We start from the raw sequence: 27,958 nt of genomic DNA, 5'->3' as shown, positions 1-27,958 counted from the left end.
AACTGCGGCAAATACTGGATAAAGTCATATGGCCACAGAGTAGTTATCTTCAGGAATGGAACCAAATTCAAAAGTCCCCCTTTGGAATTTGGCACCACTTGCACTGGATTGTTGCACCCAAGGGGGTTACATCAACTAGGAGAGAGCATGACGTCAGCCCCGTAGCTTCCGCAAGCAATCCTCTCATAAAAAAGTGTCCTCTCCTTAATAAAAACAGAAAAACAGTGAGTGTGCGAGCGAGCTGGTGATAATTAATCATAATGTGACACCTGATGTTGGGGTGCAAAAAAATTAGGGAACTTTCAAGTCGATGGAAAAGACAAAAGAGAATTTCTCAAAACATTGTGATGCTCTCCTCTGTTGTCTTTTTCTTCGACTTGAAAGTTTAATTTTTCCACGCCACAGTCTCAGGTGCTACATTATGATTAATTTTGCTCTCCTAATATTTTAACCTCTCTTGCGCTGACCGACCGAGAAGTAGCGAGAGTTGAAAAACTATGGGAAAGCCGCCTTCAGAACAATTGGAACGATGCATAGTCTGCTTACATTTTTGGTGAGAGTAGAATATCTCTCCCAGTATTTCTTTGAAGTTGACAAAGCATCATTTTGTGATACAAATTTAACAAAACCAAATTTGGGGAATGTACTTTGAAGTCGGGAATTGTATTTTCTTTGGAAAATACCAGAAAACGATACTTTAAGTAAAGTACAAGTACATACTTAAATAATGTTCTTCAAGTAAAGTACAAGTTTTCTGAGCCTACTTGAAGTAGTGCTTTAAGTACAATGTACTTAAAGTACTTTCCAACACTGGTTATTGGTTGCCAGGTGTCGCACATAAAGGCGCCGCAGATTCGTTTAGTGGTTTTAAACACTACAAACTGGCAGGTCCAAAGGAGTTAAAACTTAAAGAATTATCACACAACATATCAACAGTTGAAAAAATTATTCGGTAAGAGTGAGAACTTGTGGAGTACTCAGCACTTAACAAATCGGTCTGCTTTCTTCATTTACAGTCGTCTTTTTAGATCCTTGCCATTGCAACATGAAAGGCAAATGCCAACAAAGTCAAATGATTACTAAAACACTGAGATAAGCTGTTTACAACAACGTATGCAGAGGCAGAGAACTCATGAAAGGTGCAAAAGGATGAAGCAATTCATGAACCAGTGAAAACTTTTTTAAGATTCATTAGCGTATCAGGGCCAAAGATCACACACTGTGTCACATTAGCTATACAGCTCAGCAGGGTGTTGTAGTCATGGAGAATGGTCATCTGTAAGAATGAATGCAAACAATACTCCAGAAGCTGGGAAACGTCATATCCAAAACAAGTATGTTCACTAGGCAAAACATAAAAAAAAAAAACATCATCAGCATGTGCATGGCAAATGTGAGTGTCTCTCTCAGCCCCAGGCTGTTTATTGGAAATGTCTGTTTACCATTCGGAGAGAGGGCCACAGTTTTCGTTGAAAGCCCATGCATCCCTGGGTATGAACATGGGTTCCAACAGCCTTTCGGGGATCCCACTTTTTCTTCCTTGCCAACATAGTTACGGTTGTAAGGTCGAAGGGGTGGCCCCTTATTCAAGTGTGGTCGACCAGCTAAAGTTTTGAGCCGGACTGCACGCATTGCATCAAAGACGTCACACTTGGGCACTCTTATTTAAGTGTCTCTTTTGCATTCAATTTCGCCAATGTAGGAAGCGCTGCAGTTTTTGCCCGGGATTGAGTAGATCAGGGGTGCACAACATGTGCCCCGCAGGACGCATGCGGCTTGCGGGCACTTTCTGTGCGGCCCGCATACATCACACTGCAAGATATGTTCAAGACAGCAACCAGTGCGATGATGCCAGCTATCAAAAACCTGTCTGCCAGATATTGAAAACCTGCATAGTTCCCAATAAACATTTTTTTTGGCCCGCGTCATTTTTGAGTTGTGCACCTTTGATGTAGGCAACACCATTTTGGACATTTTTACATATGTGGACATGTCGGAATGTCAGATAAATTTTAAAGGGCAGAGCTCTTTTGGGAGGCACATGGCAAACATTCCTCTTTTCTTCTTGATAGCTTATCTGCACGGACTTCTCCGACTACAGCGCCCTAGAGTCGCTGCTGCACAGCTTGCACCGGACTTTCTGCGAGTTCAAGTGCCACGAGCAGATCGAGAACCAGCTTATAATGACCAAGCTCAAGAAGAAGCTGAAGGTGAGTGCTGCGAGCCTACGTCGTATCCGGCGTAAAGTGCTGGAACTCATCACACGCCTACGATTGCGCACAGAGGTGGCAGAATGCTGCCGACTTGAACAAAACGTGGGAGAAAAGAAACGAGGAAAGTGCGTCGACGTCGGCATCACGGATTCGGCGTCACTTGTGACAGTGAAGTTTTCTTCCTTTGTTTCCAAGAACAATCATTCGTCCGAAAAAATCGTTGCGGTATATGACAAACTAATGCGGGAACCGATCTGTGGGTGTTCGGATATTCTCGTTGGATGTAAAGCAGTGTTCCTCAATGAATGACGTTTCGGGCTCACTTTGTGGAGTGGCGGAAGCGACGGGAATTCCCATTCACGAGGAGGTGGACAGGGGTTTATTGGGTGATAACGATGGTGACAGGCTATATGAACAGTTAGATCTGGTGTGAAAATAAATTTGCTTTATTGTGCAGAAAAAAAATTTCACAAAAGTATAATTTTTCTTCTGTGTAAGAAAAAGAATATAAATTTTATTGCTTGTTTTGGCAAACGAGTAAGGGCTTCACAGGCCCTGAAAGTCCCTTTGCAGAGCCCAAAGTGTTTGCTGAACTCTATTTGGAAACCACTGCGATAAAGAGTCCTACTTCTTTCTTTTTTCCTTTTTCGTTTAACTCTGCAACACAACTTTGGTGAGGGATCCGTGGCTTTGCTTAATCGGTACGGGTTGGAGGACCCAAAAATACTGTACTTTACTGAAAACACCCTTTTTGTGAATTTTTAGTTATCTGGATGTTTGGTTCGCAGTACGTCTGCATTTTCTTTCCCTTGTTTGTATTGCTGTTCCCATTTATCTCGGAACTTTAGCTGTCCTGCTATGGTGGGCTGTCCTTTCATTGCTTATTAGTGCCAGGATAAACAACAGTGTTGATAATAATAACATAAGGGTGTGGTTGCATCCTTACGTTTTAACATTTTGATCATACTCTTACTGCACATTTTTACGGGGTAATGGGCAAGGAGAGCTCATAGTCTTTTTTTGATCAGATTCGAATTTACCCCTGATTACTTCACTATTCTGTAAAGTTGAACTTAAAATATTAAAAATGAAGCCTTTTGCAAAAAGGGGTTTAATTTTTCGCATTCCTTTTTCTTCTGGGCTCATTGTCTTTTTCTCGATTGGATAGCTTTACCCAGTAATGAAACCAAAGAAAGAAAGGATTATCTGGCAGCGTCTAATCCATTTAGCCGGGACTGCTGGGGAGTGAGCGCAAAGGGGCCTCCAGAGTCTCAAAAACATCTAAACAGAAAAAAGAAAAAAAAAAAAATCAACATGGCATCCCACGGTCACTTTGGAAGCCTGTGACGTCACACCAAATACCCGGTGTAATAATTTCCTGCATTTCTAAAATATTTCATTGTTTTTCAAATGAGTCAAATCAGTCCTCAAGATACTTAGATTGCATTGTTGGTGGAAAAAATAAGGGGAGTAAACTACTCGACGATAAATGTCTTCATACTTGTGACTAGATGCTACGGAGTGTGAAGGTTGGAAGTGCTTTTGAGATTGGCCTATTATTAGTGATTTTATGATGCATCAAAGTTCAGCCGTTCAGTGCGCGGCTTCCAATTCATAAAAAAATCTACAAATTAAAGAAGTTTTCTAAACATGAATTGAAAAGTCTGTTCCCAACATTGGATGCTTTGCACTTTCAGCTTGATATTGCAAGCACAATTAGTTTCTTCTGTTTTAGATTCAAAGATATCCCTCAGGCAAGGTTGGAAGTGGGCATTGAGAGAGTGTTGTTTGTGCGCCAACCTTGAAAGGAACTATGCATTTGAATACATAGCTATTATACATGAGTGTCGTGACTGAAGGAAAAAAAATGTCTACCGTAATGTCCCGAGAAATAGTTCAGCTAAAAGCGAGAACAAATTGGGTGAAAATATGGATCAAAGAAAGTTCACTAAACGCTAGTTTAAGATTCTGTGACCTGCAAAACTTGCGGTTGCAGGGAGGGTCGATGAACCGAAGACGACTGTCTTTCTCAGTCAGCAATGTTCACTTATCTTCTCTTGCGACTAAGGAGGACCCTTTCTGTTGAGGTCGCTGTTGGCCTCAACAGAGGTCGCCATTGGCCTAAGTCTAGGCTGTTAAGAACCTCTTGCGTAATTCAGAGGGACGACTGCAAAAAAGGTCAGAAGACAGATTCTTTCTTTTTTCCCTCGTACTCAGACGCTGTCGATCCACGACTCGTCCGTCTGCAATTGCCACAGCGACAACCGTTTGTCGGACATGCTGGCCCTGGTGCACGACGGCTACTCCTGCACCAACAAGTCCGAGTCAGAGCGGCTCAACTATGGGCTCCGGCTGCGCCACGCGCTGCTCGAGTTCACCGACAAGTTCCTGCCGCACATGAAAGAAGAGGAAGAGGTGCGTGCCCGTAGAAGAACCGAGCGCAGTAGATTACCGCATTTGAATCGCTCGAAGCTGCAGAGTATTGCCGTAATATCCAGAGATACAGCCCACCTAAACTCGAGAGCAAATCGGGCATAAATAAGGTGTGGGCCAACTTTTGGAGTACAATCGAGAATTGAAAAAAACAATATTTTTAGATCCTGCTTCTCCTGTCAAACTCATTATCGCAGTGAGGGACAACGAAGCAAGACGACTGTACTTCCCAGTCAGCAACGTTCGCTTATATCCTGCCGTAGCCAACTAGCCGAATGTACGCCGAGGTCATTGTCGATCCAAACACTATGATTGTTAGAAACAAACTACCTTTCAATGTTTAAAAAAAAAAAAAAATAGCAAATCGAGTTAAAAATAGAGGTGGGATATCCTTTGGGGTTTAGGGTATATCTTGGGACATCACAGTATACCATGGTGCCTGGATTGTGTCTCGTTTTAATCTCGCGATTGCGAACGGGAGCAACCATTGGTGTGTATGGCTGCCTTGCTCCAAATTAACTGTATCTCTAGCGCTTAATTGAGCTCTAAGCTTTGTTGATCATTATTCGTAAGAGCATGTCTGACACCTTGCAACTACAAAGTTTGCCGAGATAGAGCATCGTCGGAGAGCCATCTTTGTCGACGCACAGGCTCATTCACTCGAGCATGTGGTTTCCGAGACTTGCACAGTGGCTGTTGGCGGTATGTGCACAAGCACAAAAACGTGGGAACGACAAACTGACTGGCGAGAACTCCGGGTAGAAACAGGCCCCTGTACTCTTCCGTGCACCCACACTGAGCACACAACATTGTACCGCTCTAAGTAGTGTTGTGGCAAAACTTCCCATAGTCCCCGTATCAAACGATAGTCCTGGGGGGTGTCGTTCGCCCAGAAGACATTACAATATGATGTGTGCTCAATGTTGCGTATCGTCTTCTGTTTTCAAAAACCGTCTCCTGTAAAGGATTTATTTTTCGCTGGCTCAATATTTTGCGATTTAGGTCAAAGCTTAGGTTTTAGAATAATTTGTGGGTTAAACGCGGTGGGATCTCAATATAGATTCCAATATGTTTACATTTCACCAAAATTGTTTGCGGGACCTATTTTACGCAAAGTTGCAGGTGATTCGCGAAATTCGCAAAAATTAGGTTCTCGCAAAAATTAAGTCGTTTACAGTCTTTAAATTCCCTACCCAATCGCTCGTTTGCATCGCGTGACGTCGGTTTACGTGCGAGCAGCTCGCGAGAGCTGCCGTGTCGTGCGGAGCTTGGCAGACCTCGTTGGCAGCACATGTTATTTGATGTATGACTTTTTCCTTTTGTATCTGTTGGGAGATTTCCATGCCATTGCTTTGCTCCACCGACCGCCGTTCGAATGAGCGAGGAGAAATTGCCGTGCGGCTTGGTCTCGTCGGCTCTGTTTACAAACAGGCTAAGCCCATAGGTTTCTGTCTTAAAAGACACATGCAAAGTAAAAAAATATTTTTTTTAAACAGCCTAGATCAGGGGTGGCCAAACCGCGGCTCGCGAGCCGCATGCGGCTCTTTGCTGGTCCAAGTGCGGCTCGCGGATCCCTCGTGAGGGGACCCCCCTCCCCCCCTCCCTCCTTCGCCCCTTTCCGCGTCTCCCCAGAAAAAACAGAGAAAAAAAAGAAAGGATTTCAGAATAAAGCACACTGCAGCTTGCAGTTTGACAGCCTAGCCGTACAGCCTTGTGCTCCCATACGTACAGTCAGACTGAAAAAAATTAAGCCCCCCCCCCCCCCCCCCCCCCCCCCCCCGCGGCTTTTAGAAGTTCCGTGGTTTTGTTTGCGGCTCTTAGGCCAGGTCAGCCTGGCCACCCCTGGCCTAGATGAAAAAAGATTGCTATAAAACGAATTTACAACGAACGAAAAAAACTTTTAGAGCTACCGCAAAATACCGCGCATCCGCCCATTCCACATTAAGCGCCCATTACCAAATTTCTGACATCTGAGAAAATATGCACAAACATTTATATGTAAAATTGATGACCAGACAAGCGCCCATCCCCCATTTTTTTGCGATTATCTCCAAAGTTTGAGTGGGCGCTTACCCGGTATTTTACGGTATATTTACGGCCCAAAACAAATTTGTAGTTTGGTGCCCGCAGCAGCCACCGCGGGTCACGTGGTAGACCTGTGCACTGTTGCGCTGCGCTGCCACCGCACACTGAGCGTGGTGCGCCACCGCCGTGGCGCAAGTTTGTCTGCTCTGGGGCAACGCCGCTGTCATCTAACCGGCGCACAGGTCTATCACGTCTGTTCGCGCTTTTTCAGGGGCTTCTTTTGGGCTCTAAAAGTCACTTATTAATCTTCGTTTTTTGTTGCACTTAAGACGAAGATGAATAAGTAACTTTTAGAGACCATAGGAAGCTTCCTAAAGAGCGGAAGCACCACAAGACAAATAGTGGCCAGTCACGTGATTAAAGCGGCCACTTTTCCGCGGCGCCTGCGGGTGCCAACTACAAATTTGTATCGCGCCGTAAATATAGCTCTAAAAATTTTTCCTTTTTTGTCGTCAATTCGTTTTATGACTTCCTTTTCCCAACCAGGCTGTTTTAAAAAAAATGTTTTTTTTTTTTTTTGCATGTGTCTTTTATGAAACGTAGCATTGTTCTCTGCCTGGGCAGAACGAGATGTTGGGTTGGACGGCCGTTTGTGCAAATACGGGATCGTAAAAAACGCGAGCGTGCATGCGTCACTCGTGAATGTGCTACGATGAGTTTAGCAGACAGGAAAAGAATGCTTGCACGTGGCTGTCTTTAACTGCTACGTGTGACTGCTGCGAAACAAAGTACGGGTTGTGCCAGATTTTATGAGAATAGCACGTTTTGCCGCCGGATGCGCAGGCTGATAGTTTTCCAACAGCTGTGTTAGTTGGGTTGATTGCATAGGTACTGTGTTAAAGAGAAGATGGGGCAGTTCTACGTTTGAGAAAAAACGCTTGAATTGCATTAATTTGGCTTTTAGAATAACAGATATCACAATTATGTTTCAATGCGACGTGCTGGAGAGCCATTAGAGCAGTTTTAAAATAGGGCTAAGGCCCCGCCTCCTAGCCTTGGGCAACCAAAGGATCCGTCAAGGACGTCACATACTGCGACTGTCTTTCGCATTTTCTCGTGTTGGACAATACTTGCGCACCAAATGGTTTGGGTATTCGGGTTCGCGGGGTAAAATAACACTAGACTTCCCTTTAAAGGACATTAGCAAAGGAAAAAAAAATATTTTAGCCTTGATAGAAAAGAGATGTCATAAAATAAATTTAGAATAGGGAAATTTTTTCTTTTTTTTAGAGTTATATTTCTGGCGCGAAACAATTAGTAGGTGGCGCCCATGGGAACCCACGGAAAAGTGGCAACTACTAGCAGTCACGTGACTGGCCACTAGTCACGTGGTGCTTGTGCTCTTTTGGGAGCTGCTTACGGGCTCGAAAAGTTACTTTTTAATCTTTGTTTTCTTGTTGCACTTAAAACAAAGGTTAATAAGTATCTCTTAGAGCCCATAGAAACCTCTCGAAAAAGCACAAGTTACATTACCGCTAATTGCCACTTTTCCACAGACTCCCACGAGCACCAACCACAAGTTCGTTTCGCACCATAGATATAGCTCTAACGAAATTATTTGTTTCTTGTTAACTCATTTTAAGACATCCTTCTATCCAGGCTATTTAAACACACAATTTTTTCCTTTGCATATGTCCCTTAATGGGACCATGAAGTATTTTTTTATAGTTCATAGTTTTATTGATTATGTAAAAAAGAAATCCCATATTTTTTATATATATTTCGGAAGGGGATGTGAGGGCACCACTTTTAGTCTAGTGAAATTGGTGACTTTTGTCGATGCTCAGCCCTTACACGTATCCGTCGATGAAACGCTGCAGAACGTGCCTAAACAAAACTAATAGTACTCATGATTGAGAAATTAGTCAAATACGCATTTGAAGAGCTCCAGGCAACTTGAATTTTAGCCATTTTTCTTTTGCGTGGCTGTTCAAGTTGCAATGTCGCCCACCATCACATTTACATTACTAAGCAGGCCTAGCCGTCTCGTCTCCATTGCAATCCTCTGTAGCTTCAATTTCTCAATGAAAATTATTAACAAAATAATATTTTCCGCATCGCGACACATTCAGACACATTTTTCTTTTTATGTAATTTTGGAGTATCTTCACGGTTTGTGCACAAGAATTTCTGTTCTTAAAGGGGTACTCCACCGATTTTTTGAGCTACCTCAACTAACTATATTTTCTGACTCCCCGGCCTTTACCCTTTCCGGTATGCTATTTAGCATCGCGAAATTCATAATAGGTATTGTGAAATCGGCAAATGAAAATGGTGCAAAAACCAATATTCAAATATTTGCGCACTTTTCAGTGCCGTGACGTCAGTGGCAGGCAGGCTTGCCAGTCGAGCAAGTAGTCTAAAAATAGAATATGCCAATCATTTGTTCCGTGCTGGAGCGCGGATACGGGAGCGAGCTTTCAAAGCACTCATTTGACACCAAGAAACTGCTTCAAATCCGTTGGGAACAACTTCTGTAGTCCAAAAAGTTAACCCCTGCCTTCCACTGACGTCACTTTGTTGTTGTTGCCAGTAGAGACTTTCAGTTTGAAAAACATGGTGAAGACCGAAACTGTAAATTCAATAACTTTGCGAAAAAACAATATTTTGACCTAATATTTGGGATACTATTTTAGCAATGTTTGTTGGTTAGTTTAGCAAAATTTCAAGCAAATCGGAGACAATGAAAAAACCGGTGGAGTACCCCTTTAATATTGTCCTGTCACAACCAAATTTGCCATGCGTATACTTTAGTATATGCAGAATGCAACTATCCAAGTTTGGTTAAAATGTATATTTTTTACATTTATGAAAAATTTAAGAAACATTTGTTAGCCCCCTGAAATGGCATGTTTGCTATTTTAAATTATTTTAAAATGAAAGAAGTGTTGCACACATTATTTTGGTTCGTTGTACTCGGTGGTCTCACAAACCTCTATATTAGGACTCCTGTGTTATTTTTTTTTACTTTACATAAATGACATTACAGCATTTCCCAGATCTCCCAAACTTATCATGTATGCTAATGATACAAAATTTTTTTTTGCCGCGTCCTCTAAAGAATTGCTAGAATTGACGACAAATAGCTATCTTGCCGACCTAGCCGCATGGCTCCAAAAAAAGTAAAATGCTATTAAACACTGAAAACATAAGTATAAAATATTTGTCATAATAAACAAAAGCGATACTAATACAAATATACTTGTACATTTTAAAACTAAAATTAAAGGAGTTAAATAGCAGAAGTTTCGGAGCATCTGGCTTAACTATGAGCTCAACTGGAATTCACATGTAAATAAACGAAGTTCTGAGCTGTCCCAGGCAGTTAGATGTTCATATAGGATAAAAAAAACCTAATTCCAACGTGGCTGAAAAAACAACAACAACTTATTATTCTCTTTTTTTATTCTAAACTGTGTTATTGTATTTTAGTTTGGGGAATAACATTGTCCATGAAACACAAAACACTGCTTACGTTGCAGAAAAAAAATAGTGCACTTATTTGAAAACTATAAAGGTAAGATGCAAAATCCTCCACACTGAACCACCTAAAAAGAAAAAAAAATAGCATATTGACGCCTGATTTACAGAAAAATCTCTATAATACAAATACTTGTGAAGTAAGACACAAGTATACTTTTAGACATGTGCAAAGACGACTTTCACTAACTCGAAAAAATTATGGCAAGCAAACAAAAGAATACCGAGTCACTTAAAATTCTCAATGACACCTGTACAGTCCTAAACTCGTTACAACAGACCTGGTTACAACAGACATTTGAATATAACGTACTGGTTTGTGAAGTTCAGTTGGTTTCCCTTTACATACCATTGACTCAACTTCATATCTTGTATACCCCTCTTAGAGCAATCAAAATCTTGGTCAAAATCAAGGTCTGTTATAATGAGCTCAGACTGTAGTGTCATTGGACAGCAGCTAACACCACCTGGCACAAAAAAAAAAAAAAAAAAAAAAAAAAAAAAAAAAAACGGATTTGAAAGGTCAGGCCTGGCACGGGAAGAAGTCAAAATGGGACTGGGCCAGAAAACCGTTGATGGAGCTCACAAGTTGCGATAATAAAAGGAAATTGTGCTTAATCCGTATTGGAGCGACTTGCTTTACGACGCCCCCACCAAGGTAGAAACCACAAAACCAAAGACCATGTTGATTTTAATGCCGCATTTAGTTTGTAAGAGCTGCATTGGGGACAGAGACCTTTGTCAGCCTTTACACCTTTAGTCTGTCTCCTCTTCCGTTGCTACTGCAAAAATAAAATAAAAACCAATTTGTAAAAGGAGCAAATTAGTTTATTTTACTGGGCTTTTTGAAGTGTGTTGCCATTCCTCGCGTGTGCTCAAGAATATGGTTTTTTCTGCATGTACATTGCATCGAGAACCTAAAAAACAAGCTATATTAAATCTTTCATCAGATTTATAAAGAAAAGATTAAGCACCACAAACTGTAAAAAAAAAAAAAATTTCACCTGGCGCATGTTCTCTTGATCTTGCCCAGATTTTCCACATACCTTATTCGGCTCGGATGGCTTGCATATAGAAGCCCCTTGCCCTTGGTCTCTTTTTTTCTCTACTTTGTTTGTTTTTTCACTTCTGGGCGTCCCCTGATCAAAATATCCACTTCGTGTACAACCAAGATCCTCCGCTTTGCTTGTGTCCCCTTTCAGTGCGCTATTAATATGTACGAGTAAAAACGGTAGCACTGGGTGTTGTTCGAAGGCTTTCCCAAAAGGAATATGAGTTTGCAGTTTTAACTATGGTTCAAGAATGCTGTGGTTTCGAACAGGCTTATAATTACGAGACCTGAGCTACAGAAGCAAAACGTTCTTCCGTCGGTTAGGTGTTCCAGCCGATGCTTATCCAGTACTTTGGCTACGAGGAGCTCAAGACACTCAAGGAACTGGTGATACAGGAGCACAGCAAGCGCCAAGCACGCTGCTCGGAAGAAAAGTGCTGGAGCGAGCTCGAGAACGTCGACAAGAGTGAGTGGTGACTCTTCCTTTCAGTTTTTCAGTCACCGCTATGCCTTGATGAGTTCTCCGACTTTGGAAGTTACCCGAATTCGAACTCGGGGAGTTGTATGTTGGAGGTACTTTTCTGTGACCGATTCGGGGAAGCAACGCCGAACGTAACTCGCGTGATGACTTAGAGTTGTATTAATGATTTGAGGGTTTTTACATGCAATTTACCACACAGAATGATTGTGCTTACGTATGTTGGTGGCATGATCGTGCATTCACCTTACAATTTTAATGAAAGAAACAGAAGTGCACAATCATTGACGTTCTTTGCTTTTTTCTGCTTACAAAGAACAATATGCCCAAGAAAGTAAAATATCCCTGTGAAAAAAAAAAAAAAGAAGAAAGAAATGAGTGCATGCAAGGACTTGTACATACCCTCTTTGGCCAAGTCAGATAAGACGTTCCTAGAGAATGTTCCATTATTTCATCTGAACTAACTTTTATGCCTCGTTTCCCTGGCGATGCACATTGTCGAGTTACATAAATTATACAATGAAACTGAAGCAGTTTTCTCGTTGGACAGTTCTTAGCTAAGGAGCAAATGGAGCACACGAATCTTGCCATGACTACCGTAATATCCCAAGTCATTGCCCATCCCCCTGTTGCCTAAAATTCATAAAAAAAATGGGGTGGGCCATGTTTCGATGGGTGAGCACAAAAAGTTGAAAAAAAAAAAAAGCGGGAAAAAGAACGCCCATTTTTTCGTGCGTATCTAGCGCGGCTGAACAAGAGATACATCAAACTCAAAACTCAGATTAGTTTTATTGTTTTATACAAAGAATGCTCATGAAAGAATGTTTTACTATCGCGAAGTCCGCTGTTGCATACGTGCTATGAACACCGCCGATCGACATACAGCACAAACGTTTGTTTCGTGAAAGCACGTCACTGCCATGTTCTTCTCGTTAGTAAAAAAAAAAAAAAAAAGTTTACTAGAAAATGGGAAAACCAATTAGGTGCAACGAGCAGGCGAGCGAGCGGACCAAAGAAGCGAAGAAGAGCGATGCTGGGAGAGCGGGAAAGCCGGCGATCGCATTGACAAATATTTTGGCGTCGTGCCAGGTCAGGTGCCTTGTCAATCGCAAGTCTTTGTGCAACTTTCTCGTTTGATGCATGGACGGCACCACAAACACGTTGCTCGAAATGGGACGCTCTACAAACGTCTGTGTACGGCGTTCCAGCAATGCTTTATTTACCCGTTGGCTTTGTCTTAAACATTTCACAACTGCCGTTGTGACGTGTGAGGAGAAGGAGCGGGTTTGCGGCGGCATTACATCGGCGGAGACAGACTTTGACCTTACACCCCGCGGTTACATTCCAAGATATGGAGCGTTCGCTTACCTCGCGATCCCTGAATGAGTTACTGCTTTTGTTATCTTTCCGACTTTATTTTTCTTCTGTGGACAATCTTTTTGTAAGCAAAAAAAACTTATTCTGTTACCTCCATCGTTTTCTTTTCACACGGATACACTACGACTTTGGGGTCACTCGCGGAGGAAATCCGTAAACAAAGAGAAATGTCTTTCCCTGGTTCGTTTTACTTTGTCATGGACGTCCTCCAACTGTAAGGTCTGCGGCCGCGTCATTTGGGTGGGATGAGTGTTCGCGGATCGCAGGGTCCGCGTTGGGGTACTTGAAATTTTGGGTGATGACTCTGTGTTTTTTGGGAAATCGATATTGGCCCAAAAAATGGTGTGGGCGATGACTCAGGGATGGGCAATGACTTGGGATATTACGGTAATCACTTTTTCGGAGGTGCGAAGAACGATACGGATATGTGCTATGGACAGTCTTCTGTGACGGTCTCCGTGCAGCGATGCTGCCCATCTGGGTACAGAGTAGGAAGGCGATAGAAATCGGTTTTCTGTGGGGTTCTGCACAGAGGCCGATGACGATGACACCGAGCTCCAGACTCCGGCCGAAGACGCAAAGTCCTTTGCCGACCTGCCGGAGGAGATCCTGCTGGATGTCTTCTCACGGCTGACTGCCCGGGACCTGTCTCTCTGCGGACGTGTCTGCAGGACTTGGTACAGCGCGTCCAGGGACCCCACCCTGTGGAGAGAGCTCTTGCCCGTCCACTGGGCCAGAGGTCAGCTTCCTGCTCTCGTTTCATTTCATTTTATTGCAGCGAAGCTATTAAGGGCTAGTTCCCTCACTATCGTGTCCGTGGACAATCAAATACCGACAGAAAACTCCCCATTGGTCGTGGAAAGTATGAATAAATACAAACAAAAAGAGGGGTCAAGTATGAATAAATAAAGAGAAAACAGTGAAAGCCGTTTACAACCCCCTGTAACGCCGAATTAGAGCGCAGCTCTTGAAGGAGGAGTAGAGAAGGGCACTGAGGGGTGAGGGCGGGGTCATGTGACTTCGCGGGGGGGGGGGGGGTCATGTGATCTCGGGGTGTCATGCTACCTGGGGATGTCACGCTACCTGGGGGTGTCACGTGACCTGGAGGGGTCACATGACTTTGGGGGGGGGGGGGGGTCACGGGACCTGGGTGGTCACGTGACCCCCCAGAGAAATTTTTCCGCTAGATTTAGCAGGGAAATTTTTTTGTTAGATCTAGCAGGGCACCTGGCACACCCCAGTGGATTGAGGATTAATATTGACCACGCAGGGATATTTCGGCATGCTACCGAGGCCACAGTAAGCCTCCGTCAGGGTGGCACTTTGTCCCGGAGCCACTGAGGCAGCTTGGGGAGTGTCGAGCGGCAGCGAGATGGAACACGGATGTGATTATCGGAGTATTTGGTTTCAGGGGGCGATTCCGAAACATAAAGCTTTTCCATTCCGGCGCCGTAATTGATACCATGCAAACTTCCTTGCCGTCTCTCTCAAAGCAAAGACGCCGTCACGTTTCGTCAAATGTTTTCCGGCACTGCTTTGAAGACGGGCGTCCTCTTTTCTCAGGGGTGTGGCAGAGGACGGTGTTGGAGCCCACCTGCCAGGAAGACAATGAGAAGAGCCTCGACGAGGATGCGGACTTTGACGAGTCGAGCAGTGGCAACAGCTCGTCCGAAGAAGACGCCTCCTCGGTCTCGGTCGGAAGCGTCAGGAGGGAGACGGCGCTGCTCGCCTCGCTCGCCAAGCACCTCCTGCCCGTCGTAGGGGCCGGGGTTCGGACTGTGATTCTGGCGACCTCCAAGGCCCTCAACAACAGACTGGTAAGTTTTCTTTCCCCCCACCATTGTCTTTACTGACAACTAGGGTTCTGTTGGTACCCATTGACCCCAGAAATGAAAGGCTGGTTCACACATTTGCGATTGCTTAGGACGGTGTGTCTTCAAATGTAAAACCTCTTAAAATCTCTTATGACGAGAGCAGAGCCATATATTGGGAGAGTTTGGCAATAGGCGGAGAAAAGGCCGCCGCCAGCACCGAATATCCCCCCGCGGTTAGAGCGTAAACTAAATATATGACAACACGTCGACCACTCAGCAAACCGCAACGTCACAATATTGGAAACAACATTTAAAGTGTGAAATAGAAGCGTTCAATCTCGCAGCAGCACGACGACGACGACGACGTCTAGAGGATGCCACACCGAACGTCGGCGGTCCCTCAATCTAGGCCCTGGGCCTCGGTACCTCGAAGGCGGCAGCTTTCTGTTTTAACAGGGCTACCCGCTTGGAGCCTGATGCTTTGACCCCAGTAAGCGACAGCACCATCATGCTCCTGGGACTTCTTTCTGCAACCCTGCACCGATCAAACGGCAAGCTGCAGATCCCCTTGACCCGCTGCTGACCCACCTCAACGAAATGTGGACATCTTCAAATCAAACTGACATCCTCCACAATAGCAACAATCCATCTCGTCGTCATCTTGCATATGTATACTCATCGCATTATCATGTTCATTAGACGCGGCACCGCTGGCCTCCATGGTATGGGCTGTTGCCTTTCCGCGGTGCCGCCGCTCTCTAGAGCCAAATAAAGATATCATTATTGTTATTATTAAAACGGTGCAAAGGGTGGGGCACGCGAACGTCTTAAGACGCGGTTTGCTCGGCTCGCGTCGAGATGGTCCCGCACGGCTCGTGCGCTGGCTTTGGCAGTGCTTTCCTTCCCCCAGTCTCAGCTGACACGCTGTTTCTAGCAACTCTGCCCTGGTTTGGACCGCACGTTCGTTTATTGTACCGTTGAATATGGACGTGACGAAATCCTAACATGCGCCAAGTTTTCAGTCACCGAGAGTTATAGTACCTTCTTACTCTAGCAACGCTAAAACGGCTTAAATTAGTCGTGTCACATATTTAGAGCTCTCGACCACCGCTAGGGGCTGCTTCGAGGCCTGTGGTTCGCCCCGAGATGCTCGCCTATTCAGACCAATGTATGGCCCAACTCTCCCAATAAACGGCTCTGGACGAGAGAACATTCTGGCGCCCTTTGTCGGGTGGCCATGGAACTCCGACACTTTCTAGTTTATCAAATAAATCTCAATTGCCCAAAACTTTACCGGCGAAAGTGTTTTGGAGTTTTTTGGACTTTGTCCAAAAACGGCCTCTAACGACAAAATAGCTAAGCTTCGCGGAAGAGAAACTTTTATCGGCGGCTTTAGTTTGTTTAAAGTAAAAATGCGTCCCACAGTGAACTTTTCCCAAGGCCGCTTTTTCCTTCAGAGCCACGGCCCTTATTTCGTTTCTTTCTCTCATCGATGCAATAGGCTTTGCGAATGTTCCGCTCGTGTGCATGTTCTCCGGTGGTTAAGGAATCCCATGCCCGCCTGACATCAAAAATCGACTCCGGAAAACGCAGACTCGGTGGAAAAATATGAACCCTAAAAAAACAACCCTCGCGATTTCGGAGAGAAATAAACTCCGCAAACGTGGAACCCCACTCATCACCTCGCTAGACGTCTTGCTCGTTCGAACTCAAAGTCGTTGACACTGAAACTTGCTCGAACTCAGTCTCGCTGCGCTTAAAATAGTTAGATGGCGGCTGCCACAGTAGGACGGATCCAGAGACTGCTATGCCTGATAAGATTGCACAATTATCGTGTTAACCACTCGCTTCCGCATGTGGCATTCGCGCCGTGCTGCTTGCGTCAAGTTTCGCAGCACCGTGCTGGCGTGCGCTCGTCGAGCACCGTTGCTCTGCACTGGTGTGTGCATTGAGCTACGTTGCTTTGCCGGTGTGCTGGCAGCCGGGTTAGCTCAGTGGACTCAATAATTTTGCTAACTCCTATGGGTACGATTGTGGGCATAACCTTGATTTAAGTTAACAGTTAAAAGAAGGTCGACCTGCATTTACATGAATGCGGTGGTTGTCCGCAGCTGTGAAAGTCCATGTGGCATGAAGTGTGCGAGGGTTGCTTTATGTCTGATTTATAGCCTCTGTACTAGTGTTACTGGTTATGTTTTTCCTGGTCATACAATCTTTTTACAATGATTTCCCGAAAAATAAAAAAAAATGTCAATGGTACTTTACAGAATGTTTAAAACATAACACTAGCGACAAGTTTACAACTAACAATAAACGCTTTTGTTTGCATTACTCTTTCAAATCTGGTGGTGGAGTTTGCTCTGAGCGCAGGTTCCGGGCGAATTTCGTCTCGAGTTACGGCAAAGTGCTATTTCAGCTCGATAATTTCTTACACGAGCCGGAGGAGTGCGAACGAGTGCCATGCCATCAGAGATTAACCCTACCTGCCACCACCACCTGCCTTTCTGGGCAGTTGCAATAGTATTTGGTTGCGTCGCGATTTCGACTGTGGCGTCATCTCACTGTTTGCGTTGATTTCAGCTGAGGACGATCTTGAAACACTGTCCCAACGTACAGCACCTGGACGTCTCCTACACCCAGACAGGAGATGCGGCGTTCAAAGGGTGAGTTCTTGTGCCTTCTTTTGAGTGATTGCTTTGCAGCTAGAAGGGCCATGGAGAGACCACGTAGTGCAGTTCTGGCAAGTGTATCATGCGTAGTGCGACGAAATTGTAACGATACACAACAGTTCTGTACGGAGCCTTTGCTTCCAACAAGTAATCTTCAGAATGCGAGGGCATTTTTCGGGGTGAAGCTCCTTAGGGTCTAGCCTTGTCCGTCCGGCGTCCGTGCTCACATTGATCTTGCTTGTGCTCGTGAGCTCACATGCTCGTGTAAGGCAAAAAAAAAAAAAAAAAAAAAAAAAGTGAAAACAAAAGTAAATGTTTGCGCAGTCGACAGGATTTGAACCTGTGCGGGGAGACCCCAATGGATTTCTAGTCCATCGCCTTAACCACTCGGCCACGACTGTAGGACGAGTAGGGGGGGCTCTGAGATGTTGTAGTAACTCGAGAGCTGGGGATGTTATGGATGAAACGTTGCGTGTAGCCGCTCAATGTCTATACAGGAGAGGGTGCTGCGGTCAAATGCGTATATAATTGCGTTAAACTTTGCATGCATTGGCTCAACGTTTATAGACGAGAGGGCGCTGCGGTCAAAGGCTCAAATGCGTATAGAACCATGTTCCATACCACACATTCTCTTTCTGACATAGATGAAAACGAACAAAAGGCTCAGCATGCTGCGGCTCAGCGTCTACGCAGACAAGCACTACCAGAGCTTCGCCCCAATCAACATCATTCAACACGTGGAGATGCGGTCAATTTTTTTCCCGATCTAATGACCATCCTGGGTAGTCTTGATCCTAATCCAAAGTGAGAGTGCAATTAAAATGGAGAAATGGGCTAGTTCGTACTACATGATCCTTTAACCCATTTGCTACCAAAGCCAGCGAATCGCCGGGCGTGCTGCAGGGGCCATATTGCCAAAGCCGGCAATTCGCTGGTATGCATGAATTTCTGTTTTGAAGTGCCATTCATAGATGGCGCGCCATGTAGACTTGGGGTAGTGTAGTTCGATACATTGCCATGCCAACAGATGGTGAGGGTCGTTCTGTTCGCTGTGTTTGTTTGAGCTTGTTCTTTTGTGTGTTGTCCTTCTTGCTCGGTCGCTGCCTGCTTGGAGAAGATGGCAGCGTCCACTGTATGGTGTGGTCTTTCTGACGATGAAATCATAGATATCCTTTTCGACAGCGAAGATGATGGGACGTCTGGTAAGGATAGTGAGTTTTTGGGGCCTTCTGTCGACGACGGGAGCAATTCTGACAGCAGTTCTGAGTCCGAATCACGACAAGAGCGCACTGGCTGTGCAAAGCCTAAGTGACTGAGGATGGAGTGCTTCAAGATCTTTCATACGAGGAAGAATCTGTGAGGGCCTTGGAGATTTATAAACTTGAACGAACCACTTAAACATGTACATAAACATGTTTTCTTGTTCTCTGCACTGAGTTCTACTGTAAAAGCTTATTATAGATGCAAAACAGTCATGCCTATTTTGGCCCTGATTTAGGGGAAAAACATGCGTTATAGACGGCCCCGGAAGCGCTCGACGCGCGCAATAGCAAATGGGTTAAAGGGACACTGACACCCCCCAAAAGTTTTTACATTTTTTGCTAGGCGTATTAATACGGTGTCAGAAGACTTCCCAAACAACATTTCGCTACAGAGTCACATATATTTTTAATGAAGGCGAAAAAAAACTCAACTGCTCGAATCCGAAATTGAGAGATAAGCACAGAAGCTCATGGCCGCGACACGTGGACGATATGTATCAAAAAGGGAGGAGAAATGTAGAGAAAGAGAGTTGCCGGAAGTCACGTGGCAAAGCCCGACTGCGTTTTGTTTTACTTTTCTCCACTTCTACGGCGTGTGAAGCAGCCGACGATGACAACGAAGTTGCGTGCACCGTTTGTCGCGCGATTGTTTCCCACTTATATCCTTTCTGCTTTATGTTCTATGCTTGAAGATCGATTGGTTGGTACCCAAAGCACCTGTCCCACATCCGTTACAACCGTGTTCTGTCGCGTGTCGTCAACGTGTCCAGCCTGCGGCACTTCGCCGTATTGAGAATGACGTAGTGCATGTGCTTCCTGCAATCTGTGCACTATATGTATTTTTTTTTTCAGGTTACGTATTTTCGGTTTTTTGGAGTCCAGAAAGATGGGGTTTATATTCTTTTCTGTTTTTAATATGGAGCGTGCACCTCAGAAGACAAACGACTTTGTATATATTTGGTACACATCAGTTTGAACACCACAGGACCAGACAAAAGAGAGCGAGCGTGACTGAAACCGGCCTATTCTCGACAGACTTTTTTCAGACGGAAAGAAAACGAATTTCGAGCCGCAAATTGTGCTGCGGGTAGTTGGACACTTGTAGGTCACGTTCAGATAAAAAACCTTGGTGAGCATAAATACCCTGTCGATGCCCCTTAAACAATGGGCATCTTAAAACAACACCATAAGGAAAGAGTACAACCTTGCTTTACATTGCTACGCTATGAACAGGTTTGCATGTAAGGGCAAGTTCACACATTTCTGCTTGAGTGCAGCTGAGTGCGTTGCAAGTGTTCGTAACCACTTACGACGAGAAAATACTCTGGTAGACCGGCACCACCTATCGGCTACCCTGGGAACTCTCCTGGTCTGTGGATAACTGAACCAAAAATTTCACATTATTTACAAGATGAGGTCGATGCACTATCTATAAGAAAGGTTCGCTCGTAATGTCGTGAGAATTGTTTTGAGTCCGTGGTGAAAGAATGATGCACAACAAATTGAAAAATATACCCAGATCAGAAGTGTTCTGAGGCTACCCGATAGGTAACGCCAGTGCGCTTTTTCGTCGTAGGTTGTCACGATCGGTCGCAGTAAGTGCAAATATGTGAATTAGCCTCAAACGTTTGGGTCGTTCAGACGAGCTGAGTGGGATCGTGCCCGTCTCCCTTTTTCGTCGTACAGTAGGCCCGCGATAATTAAAACTCGGGTATTTCACACTTCTAGTTAATTCAAACATATTTCGAAATGTTTGTAGTTCCGCTATGTTTTTAATGTATTCATACGCCACTTAATTCGAACAACGCTTTTGTGTAATTTACAATTTTTTCTGGCGGCCCCGTTGAGTGCGCTTCTTTCCGAGCATTGGTGCGCTGCAGGGAAGCAACACGCGCGAAGCTTGCTTTCGGGGGTGTTGCTTCTCCGCAGTGCACCGGTGCTTAGAGAGAAGCGCACTCAACGGGGCTCAAGCAGGGCACCCATGAGCTATAAAAACGGGCACCACGCGGAAATTGCCATAGCAACTTGCGCAGAGGCTGTGACGCGGCGGCATGGCATAGTTCCAGGTCACAGCGTCCGCACTAGTTGCTATGAAAAGTGCTGCGTGGTGACCGTTTTCATGGCTCATGTGTTCCTGTCTAATAGCCGACGTTAGGCAACTTCTTGGCCTGATGAGCAAACTTAATATTGTTTTCAGTTGTCATGTGCTGTCTAAACATTCCATGATTATTGAGGGATAAATTAGCTTATGTCATACATTTCACAAATGTTTCACCTGCTTATGATCCTATGTAGAGAAAATCATCAAATATCTGCTTTATATGTGTAGCCATTCATAAGGTGAATCATAATTTTACCTTGCATCATATTTAGATGGATTTACGATAATTCAAATAAAATTTGTGACTTCCTGGGGTCTGAACTAATGAGAGTCTACTGTAGGCTCGAAGACCACGAGGCCTGCTCCTCGTTGGAACACGTCGACCTCTCTGGCTGTTCGTCCATGACCGATGTCGGCCTCGTGCGCCTGGCACAGTGCCTGCTCCTTCGTCGCGAGACGCCGTCGCACGACGCCGACCCCCGCGTGGACGTGGCAGTCCCCTGCTCCGCGGCGTCAAACGTCGTCTTGCACGGCGTTCGTCGGTTCTGCGACGGCTGTCCATACCGGGACCGCTGCAGCGGCGTGGTTAGCCTCTCGTCTTCCGCCAACCTGTCGGACTGGGACCTGTCCAGCTACCTCTCTTCGGTGTGCGCTCTGTCCGGCCTCGATTCGCCTCCGCCTGGCTCGTCGGGCCGAGACGCCACGTCGGAGCGGATTTGGTCGCTGCGGGGCTCTTCGTCGGACTGCAACCAGTCGGCGTGGGACGTGCCGGCCTGCGCCTACAAGGAGGAGCCGTTCCGGACATCTGGGCTCAGGTTTCTGAACCTGTCTGGATGCTTCAAGATCACGGACGACGGCTTGCTGTAAGTGTTTGCAGACCCCTTGTTCTTCTGGACGAATGGATGGATGGGATGGACGGTAGTGGGCGCTTCTTTTGTGTTGGAAGGTCGCTCGCGCCACCTAGTGGCACCGCACGTCGTTGCGCAACCAATTATGCTACAGTTCGGGCGGCGTTGTGCGCCGCAATCTAGCCGATGAATGGCCACAGTCTGCAAAACTTGGCGAGGAAATAAATGCGCGGATGCACGGACAGACAAATTTCTGGGAGTAGTAGCTTTCGTTAGAAGGCATTCCAGGCCTTAAGACGTTGCTCCGTCGACGCCACAGGTTTCTGACGGACCAACACCTGCTCTCCCGACTGGAGTACCTGGACGTTTCGGGATGCTTCCAGCTGACGGGAGGCGGCCTGGGCGAACTGATGCGAGGAGCCCCGCGCCTGCTTCCCGAGAACCTCTTCTACTGCGACTACGTCGACGGCGGCCCTTTCCAGGAGTCTGCCAATGGCTGCCAGAACCTGCAGTGCGTCTCGCGAGCCTGCTGCCGCTCGGGGGAATGAGTCGGCAGGTTGCGAGAGTCTTGATTTCGGCCCTTTCAGAGTCGTGACGAGCCTGGCTTGCTTCTGCTGGACTCGACGAATGTAACCAAGCTGCCGGCGTGAACGGTTTGAAATGGTTCAAACCTTCGGTGGACGTTACGAACGTTCGAAAACTAAAACTAGTTTTTGGTTTTGAGAGGTTGTAGGCTGGACCTGTCTGATTCAAAGCTGGAGGAAGAGAATCATTTCATTTATTTCATCCTTAAATGCCCACGGGGGTCTTTTAAAGGTCAACACTTAACTTCCTCTTTTAAATTTTCGCCGCTGCACTTTGGCCTATTTCTCATCAAAGTTGTACGATTGTGACGTGAAATGTTGTGGCATATTTGTCCTGAAGAAAATTGGCGAAGGGTAACAAGGCGGGTGATCCATCTGGCTTGTTGTCCGCCTCTTTTCACCTTTGTCGGCTTACTGATTTCGGTGAGAATCAGGCCTAACTGCAGGACACAGTCAAAGAAGAGAGAGGCATCTGAACGGCATCGCCTCGCCGCGGAGCAAGTGTGTCAGAGGTTCGCTCGCGTTTTTGACAAATGCCATGAGATGGCACCAATTACGAAGGACCGATAAGAACCAATTGAGGAATCGTCTTTAGTCTCGCCCCTGCAAAAAGCTCTCTAAACTCTTAATGCTTCTGCGGGAAATGTGCAAAGCCGAAGTAAACTTCTGCTACCTTGGCTGCCCCGGTTCATGCGCCTCTCTCTTCCACTGTGCTGCTCGGTTCCCATTAATGAAATTCAATCCTTATTTGTATCTTTTGATTTGAGCTGCTTCATCCTTTGCTATTTTTCATCGGCAGTCCGCTGTCCGGCCGCACGAAGTTACGGCGTCGTAGCCCACAAAACTGGTTTTCATTGTACGTTCGAAGTGGGCCTGATCTTTTTGGTCTTCGGTGTTGAAGGTCCTCCCACTGAACCTGGGCTTACGCAGCTGGAGCGCACAAGATGGTTCCAGGTGGCTTTCAGGGGAGGTCCTTGGGCGTGCCAGGCTCGTTTGTGGCTTTGAGAGGGTTACGAAGTGACTGAGAAAGTCGAGGAAATTTTTTCGTTTCGAGCTTGTTTCATTGTGTTACTTTTGTTCTTGTGTCGGCGGTTAAAGGCTGGTTTGGCAGTTGGGTGGGGTTTCTGGCTTGAAGGAAGAGCGACCTCTTATTTTTTTTCCAAGAAATATTTAATCTGAGGGAAACGAGTTTTGGAGCCTCGACCTTCAACTTTTTGTTCCTTTTCCTCTTTCTTTTTATTTGACTGACGTTACTACATTGACCAATGCCCTATTTACTTTGTTTCTTTTGGTCTGCTTAACTGGGTATAATTGGTAGAAGGTCAGGGAGGTTTAGTACTGGTGGGCTGTCCTAATCTGCGTCAGTATTTCTCCGTTCCAGTGAGCGCGGGGGGTTTTGGCTGGAGCTTTTCATGGGAACATAGGAACTTCTCAGGTTTAATTGTCTGTTTATTTGCTGTCTTGAAAGGATGAGCGAGCGTTTTAATGTTCTTTGTGTCCACTAATTAGGGATCCATGGGGGATTTCTTTATTGCACTTTCTTTTTGACTTGCTTATTTCTCCAAGAAAGTTTAACATATTGGTTTCTGGGTAACCGGCTTTACTTGTCCCCCCAAGAAAAAAGCAAGTTTTGCGCATTATTCATCTGCTTTGCAAAGTAGTATGTACAAGATTTGGTTGCCAGCGAAAAAAAGCTACTAGGCTTTTTGCACTTGTAACACATATTGTTTTGATGAAATAGCAAATAACTGGTCTCAAGCAGTGCTTTGTGAGGAGTAAAACTTTTTTCTTTTTATATAATTCTTGAGATGAATACATGTATAGATTTGCAGTTGCATGATAGAGAGAATATTTTGATGCTGTGGAGAGAGTAGAATGTATGAAAGGTCTGGGGCAGATTTTTCAACTCTATTTTCACCTTTCCATTTTTTAACTGGGTTATATACATAGTAGCTTTCTATATGAGAGTCCATGGAAGAATTCTGTTGTTGAACTCTTGGATTAGATTCTTTTGTACCTTAAACGTCGACCCTCTTACTAGTTAATTTTCCAGTGTAAGTTGACCGTGTCTTCGTCCAGAAATCTGAGGGGACGGGCGTCTAATCACAGTTTTCTCGCTCTCTAGTTATTTTCGGGGCTAGAGTGGCTGTATCTTTGTTCAGAAATGTAAGGGGATGGACATTTTGTTATAGTTGCACTTTTCTTACCTCTGTTGAAGATACCTTTGACAGTTGCTTAATTGTAAGCTCTGTAAGTTCATTTATGGCTTGCACCAGGCCAGGGATGACATGAGCCATTTCATACAACAGATTTTATAAGGAATGAAAAGGAAAACCTATTTTTGCTGTCCGTTTGCATTGGCCATATGATGGGGGTTCTGAGAAATAAATTAGTAGCTAGTAGCTGCCTTTAACACCATCACAACAGTGGCATAGCCCTGGGGGGGGGGGGGGGGGGAGAGGGAGAGAGGGAGGGGGAGGGGGAGAGGGAGAGGGGGGGAAGCTAATGGGGCTTCAGCCCATCCCCTCTCCGCACCCTAAGTCCTGGACATCCCAGCCACCTCAACCCCCCCCCCTCCCCAAGAAAAAAAAAATCTTCCTGGCTACACTACTGCTTTAAAAGAGATGATTTTGACTCGGCTCCTATTTTTTTCCCCTCTTAGGTTGCAGTTATATGTAATGGTGTACTTTATGGTTTATTTTTTAAATCTCTTGCTCAGCCTCTGTTACATATCTCAATTTTGTTTGCTTTGATTATGCTGCAGGAACGGTACCTAAGTTGTAGATACTTAGGCCAAGTTCCGCAACTTTCTGTGCAGGGATCTGCATTAGTCCTGTGGAAACCTGTTCTGGCTACCATTTGTTTGTATCTTTATTCTGCTGCAAAAGCAGTCCAGCCTTCAGTTGCATAACATTGTATTTTCAGTTATTTTTGGTCACCACCTTAGTGTACTTCTCATGTTATTACTGGCTTTGTCATTGGTCTGTTCATTTGTGGCTGGGGATCAATACAGATTTTTCAGCATTAATTTACTGCAACAAAAAAGACACCACACAGTTGCTGCCATGTATACTACTGCAGCGACTAAAGCATAAGTAAAATAGGTATGCAAGTACCAGTCGAATTTATATAGTTGTATACTCTCATGACCATACCAGTTAAACCAGTCTTTTGTTTAGTTCATTGTCATGTAAGTAAATGTCTCTTGACTTTACAAAATGTTGTAGGCACAATCTTTATTTAATGAGAGTCTGTGGAGGTTGAGGGTGTACCATGGTATATCTTTTTTGTTTTGTTTCATGCGATGCCACAACTGTCAGTTCTAAATTCGTAGTGTTTCTGGGGCGATAGCGATCAAGGGAATGTTAAAGGGATGGTGAACCGAAATTTGGATTTCCGAAAAAAAAAAAAAATGCAGGAAATGTAGGCAGGACACTACAATCTCTACACCAGTACTCGCAAGGCGATATCTCGAATAGATGGCCGTATTTTTGGAAAAAGAGGTCGAGATTGAACCAGGCCGACGAGGCGCGTGACGTCAATATACCAAGTTTCCTCCTCTCTTCGCTTCGCTCCCTCAAGGCCGCGAGGCGGGGAAGACGCGAGCCCGTTCCCTCTCCTTCTCGGAGAAACATGACGACATCATCTCTGTCAAATGCGCCTCTTTTCTTAAAAAGTTTGTCATCCGTTCGAGATATCGCCGTATGAATGATGTTTTGGTGTTCGCAGCATCCTGTTGCACGCTTTTACCGCATGTTTTGTGGGATCAAAATTTCGGCTCAGCATCCCTTTAAGTCCGCAACTGACGTCACATTGCATGATTCTTAATTTTTGCATAATACTTCGTTTGTACCAAGCTCACCGAACCTGGATGCTTGTTTTACTTTTTGTTGCATCTGCCGCCACATTTTACCCGTTGCACGCTGAACCGGTTATTTCATCCGTGTAAATGCACATGCAGCTAGCACTTGCTCATTTATCATTCTTCTTGTATAGTTACGAGGAAAGTGTTCTTGGACAAAGGGACTGGTCGAGTTTTGCGAACGAGCTTTGTGGACGAAATGTACTATGAGAAGTGAAAAGGCAATCACGAGAACGCGAAAGGGTGCAATAATCTATGTGGCAGTAACAGTGAAAGAAAAAAAAAAAAGTAATGTCTTGGAACCTGCTAAGTACGCAAGACCAGCTCCCATTTCCTTCGCTCGATTTTGGATGTCTTAATCTTCACCTTTCATAGCACTTTACTGTCGAGCCTTTTTCACAGTTTGTCTCCGCTAAACGGCACAAGTAGCTTGCATCCTTGTAGATAAGGTGCAGCTTTTTGCTTTCACAGTTTACTCTTTCAATGTCCGGCATTTTGCTGCACCGGAGAAAGTTGATTCTAGTCTTGTGAGCACATGATCCCGGGTCAAACTGGTTAGTGAATCGCTTCCCAGTACAGTTTGATTCCCGTGTTTGTTGGGCATCTAGTTGGGGTTGAAATGTATATAGTGTAACATACGCTACTGTGCGGGTCTGGTTTTGTTTTCTAACTTGACTGAGCAATGCTTGACGCCTGATACGACAGATTGGGTTGCTGTGTAATTCTCTGGGTCCTTCCTTTGCCATCGTTATTCTCTTTATTTGTTTTTATAACTTTTTCTCTAATGGGAAGACGGAAATATACATTCGCTTTTTCATTACAATGTAGATGTTTGTTTTGTTTTTACGTAGTGTTTTTTGTTTATTTCCTCGTGTTTCCACTCGTGTTCTAAAGCAGCGCATATATGTTTATTCAAACAATGTAGTAACTATCGTTTAAGAGCTGTTATCTTCGCAAAGAGTTGAAGGCAGTGTGTGATATTTTCGTGCCGAAGAGAATGTGGGTCTTTTTAGTATTGTTTTGTTCGTATATTGTTGGTTTCTAAACTTTAAAAGGCAGGATATTGCTGCAGCGTTTTTTGTTTTGTTTAATGTTTTTTTTTTATTAGTCTTAACCATGGCATAAATTTGTTGTTGGGTGGGCGTTGCAATGGTACTGTTATGCATTGTTATGTCCGACGACGTTTCTCGGGATGACGTCGGGCATTTGTTGCTGAACTGTCTCATAAGCGTAGTTTGGGAGAGGTGCAGAAGATGGTGATACTTCGTTGCTGGTCACTGCTGGAGTTTTGGTGAAATCGCTTCGACTCGCGTCTTGGGAGTTTCTGTGTCCGTTTCCCCTGTTTATCGCATTTATCTTTTTATAGCGTCGTCTGCCATTATTAAAGGCGAGGTATGCAGGTGTAATTACAGGTGTGTTGTCTTCTTTCTGTAGGTAAGGTCGCTACCTGGACGTTGCTTTGCGGTTATGAGGTCGAACCACTTATCTATTACCAGAAGAGCACGAGGAAGGTGCTGTAGCATTTTGCTTGGAAGAGCGTCCATCTCGGCCTAAGGAATCATGGAGCATGTACAGTCCCGAACGAGAGAAATGCCAATGATGGAGCAACAGCCTCTTGCCCTCTTCACGCCACTTAATGGTCGTCATTGGAAGTTATTGCGCAGCCTGTGATACGCTTCGGGGGTGGTGACAGTTCCAAGC

The 27,958-nt window shown here is 44.9% G+C and overlaps 1 protein-coding gene across 1 annotated transcript in view; it reads left to right on the top strand.

The window, feature by feature from the left end:
- LOC120839680 (F-box/LRR-repeat protein 5) overlaps positions 1-27,660 on the top strand; it is a 29,365-nt gene extending 1,705 nt beyond the window's left edge. Inside the window, exons 3-10 of the mRNA XM_040210004.2 lie at positions 2,073-2,210; positions 4,431-4,628; positions 11,587-11,728; positions 13,650-13,856; positions 14,681-14,934; positions 17,512-17,594; positions 21,305-21,826; positions 22,131-27,660. Of these exons, the coding sequence (XP_040065938.1) occupies positions 2,073-2,210; positions 4,431-4,628; positions 11,587-11,728; positions 13,650-13,856; positions 14,681-14,934; positions 17,512-17,594; positions 21,305-21,826; positions 22,131-22,359 (1,773 nt within the window). The 3' untranslated portion in view covers positions 22,360-27,660. The remainder of the gene's footprint in view (positions 1-2,072; positions 2,211-4,430; positions 4,629-11,586; positions 11,729-13,649; positions 13,857-14,680; positions 14,935-17,511; positions 17,595-21,304; positions 21,827-22,130) is intronic.
- The last annotated feature ends 298 nt before the right edge of the window (positions 27,661-27,958 follow it).

The sequence above is a fragment of the Ixodes scapularis genome, unplaced genomic scaffold, assembly GCF_016920785.2.
Source record: "Ixodes scapularis isolate PalLabHiFi unplaced genomic scaffold, ASM1692078v2 PGA_scaffold8__174_contigs__length_109621045, whole genome shotgun sequence".
In the NCBI taxonomy this organism is placed as follows: domain Eukaryota; kingdom Metazoa; phylum Arthropoda; class Arachnida; order Ixodida; family Ixodidae; genus Ixodes; species Ixodes scapularis.
This window is presented reverse-complemented; position numbering and strand designations above follow the sequence as displayed.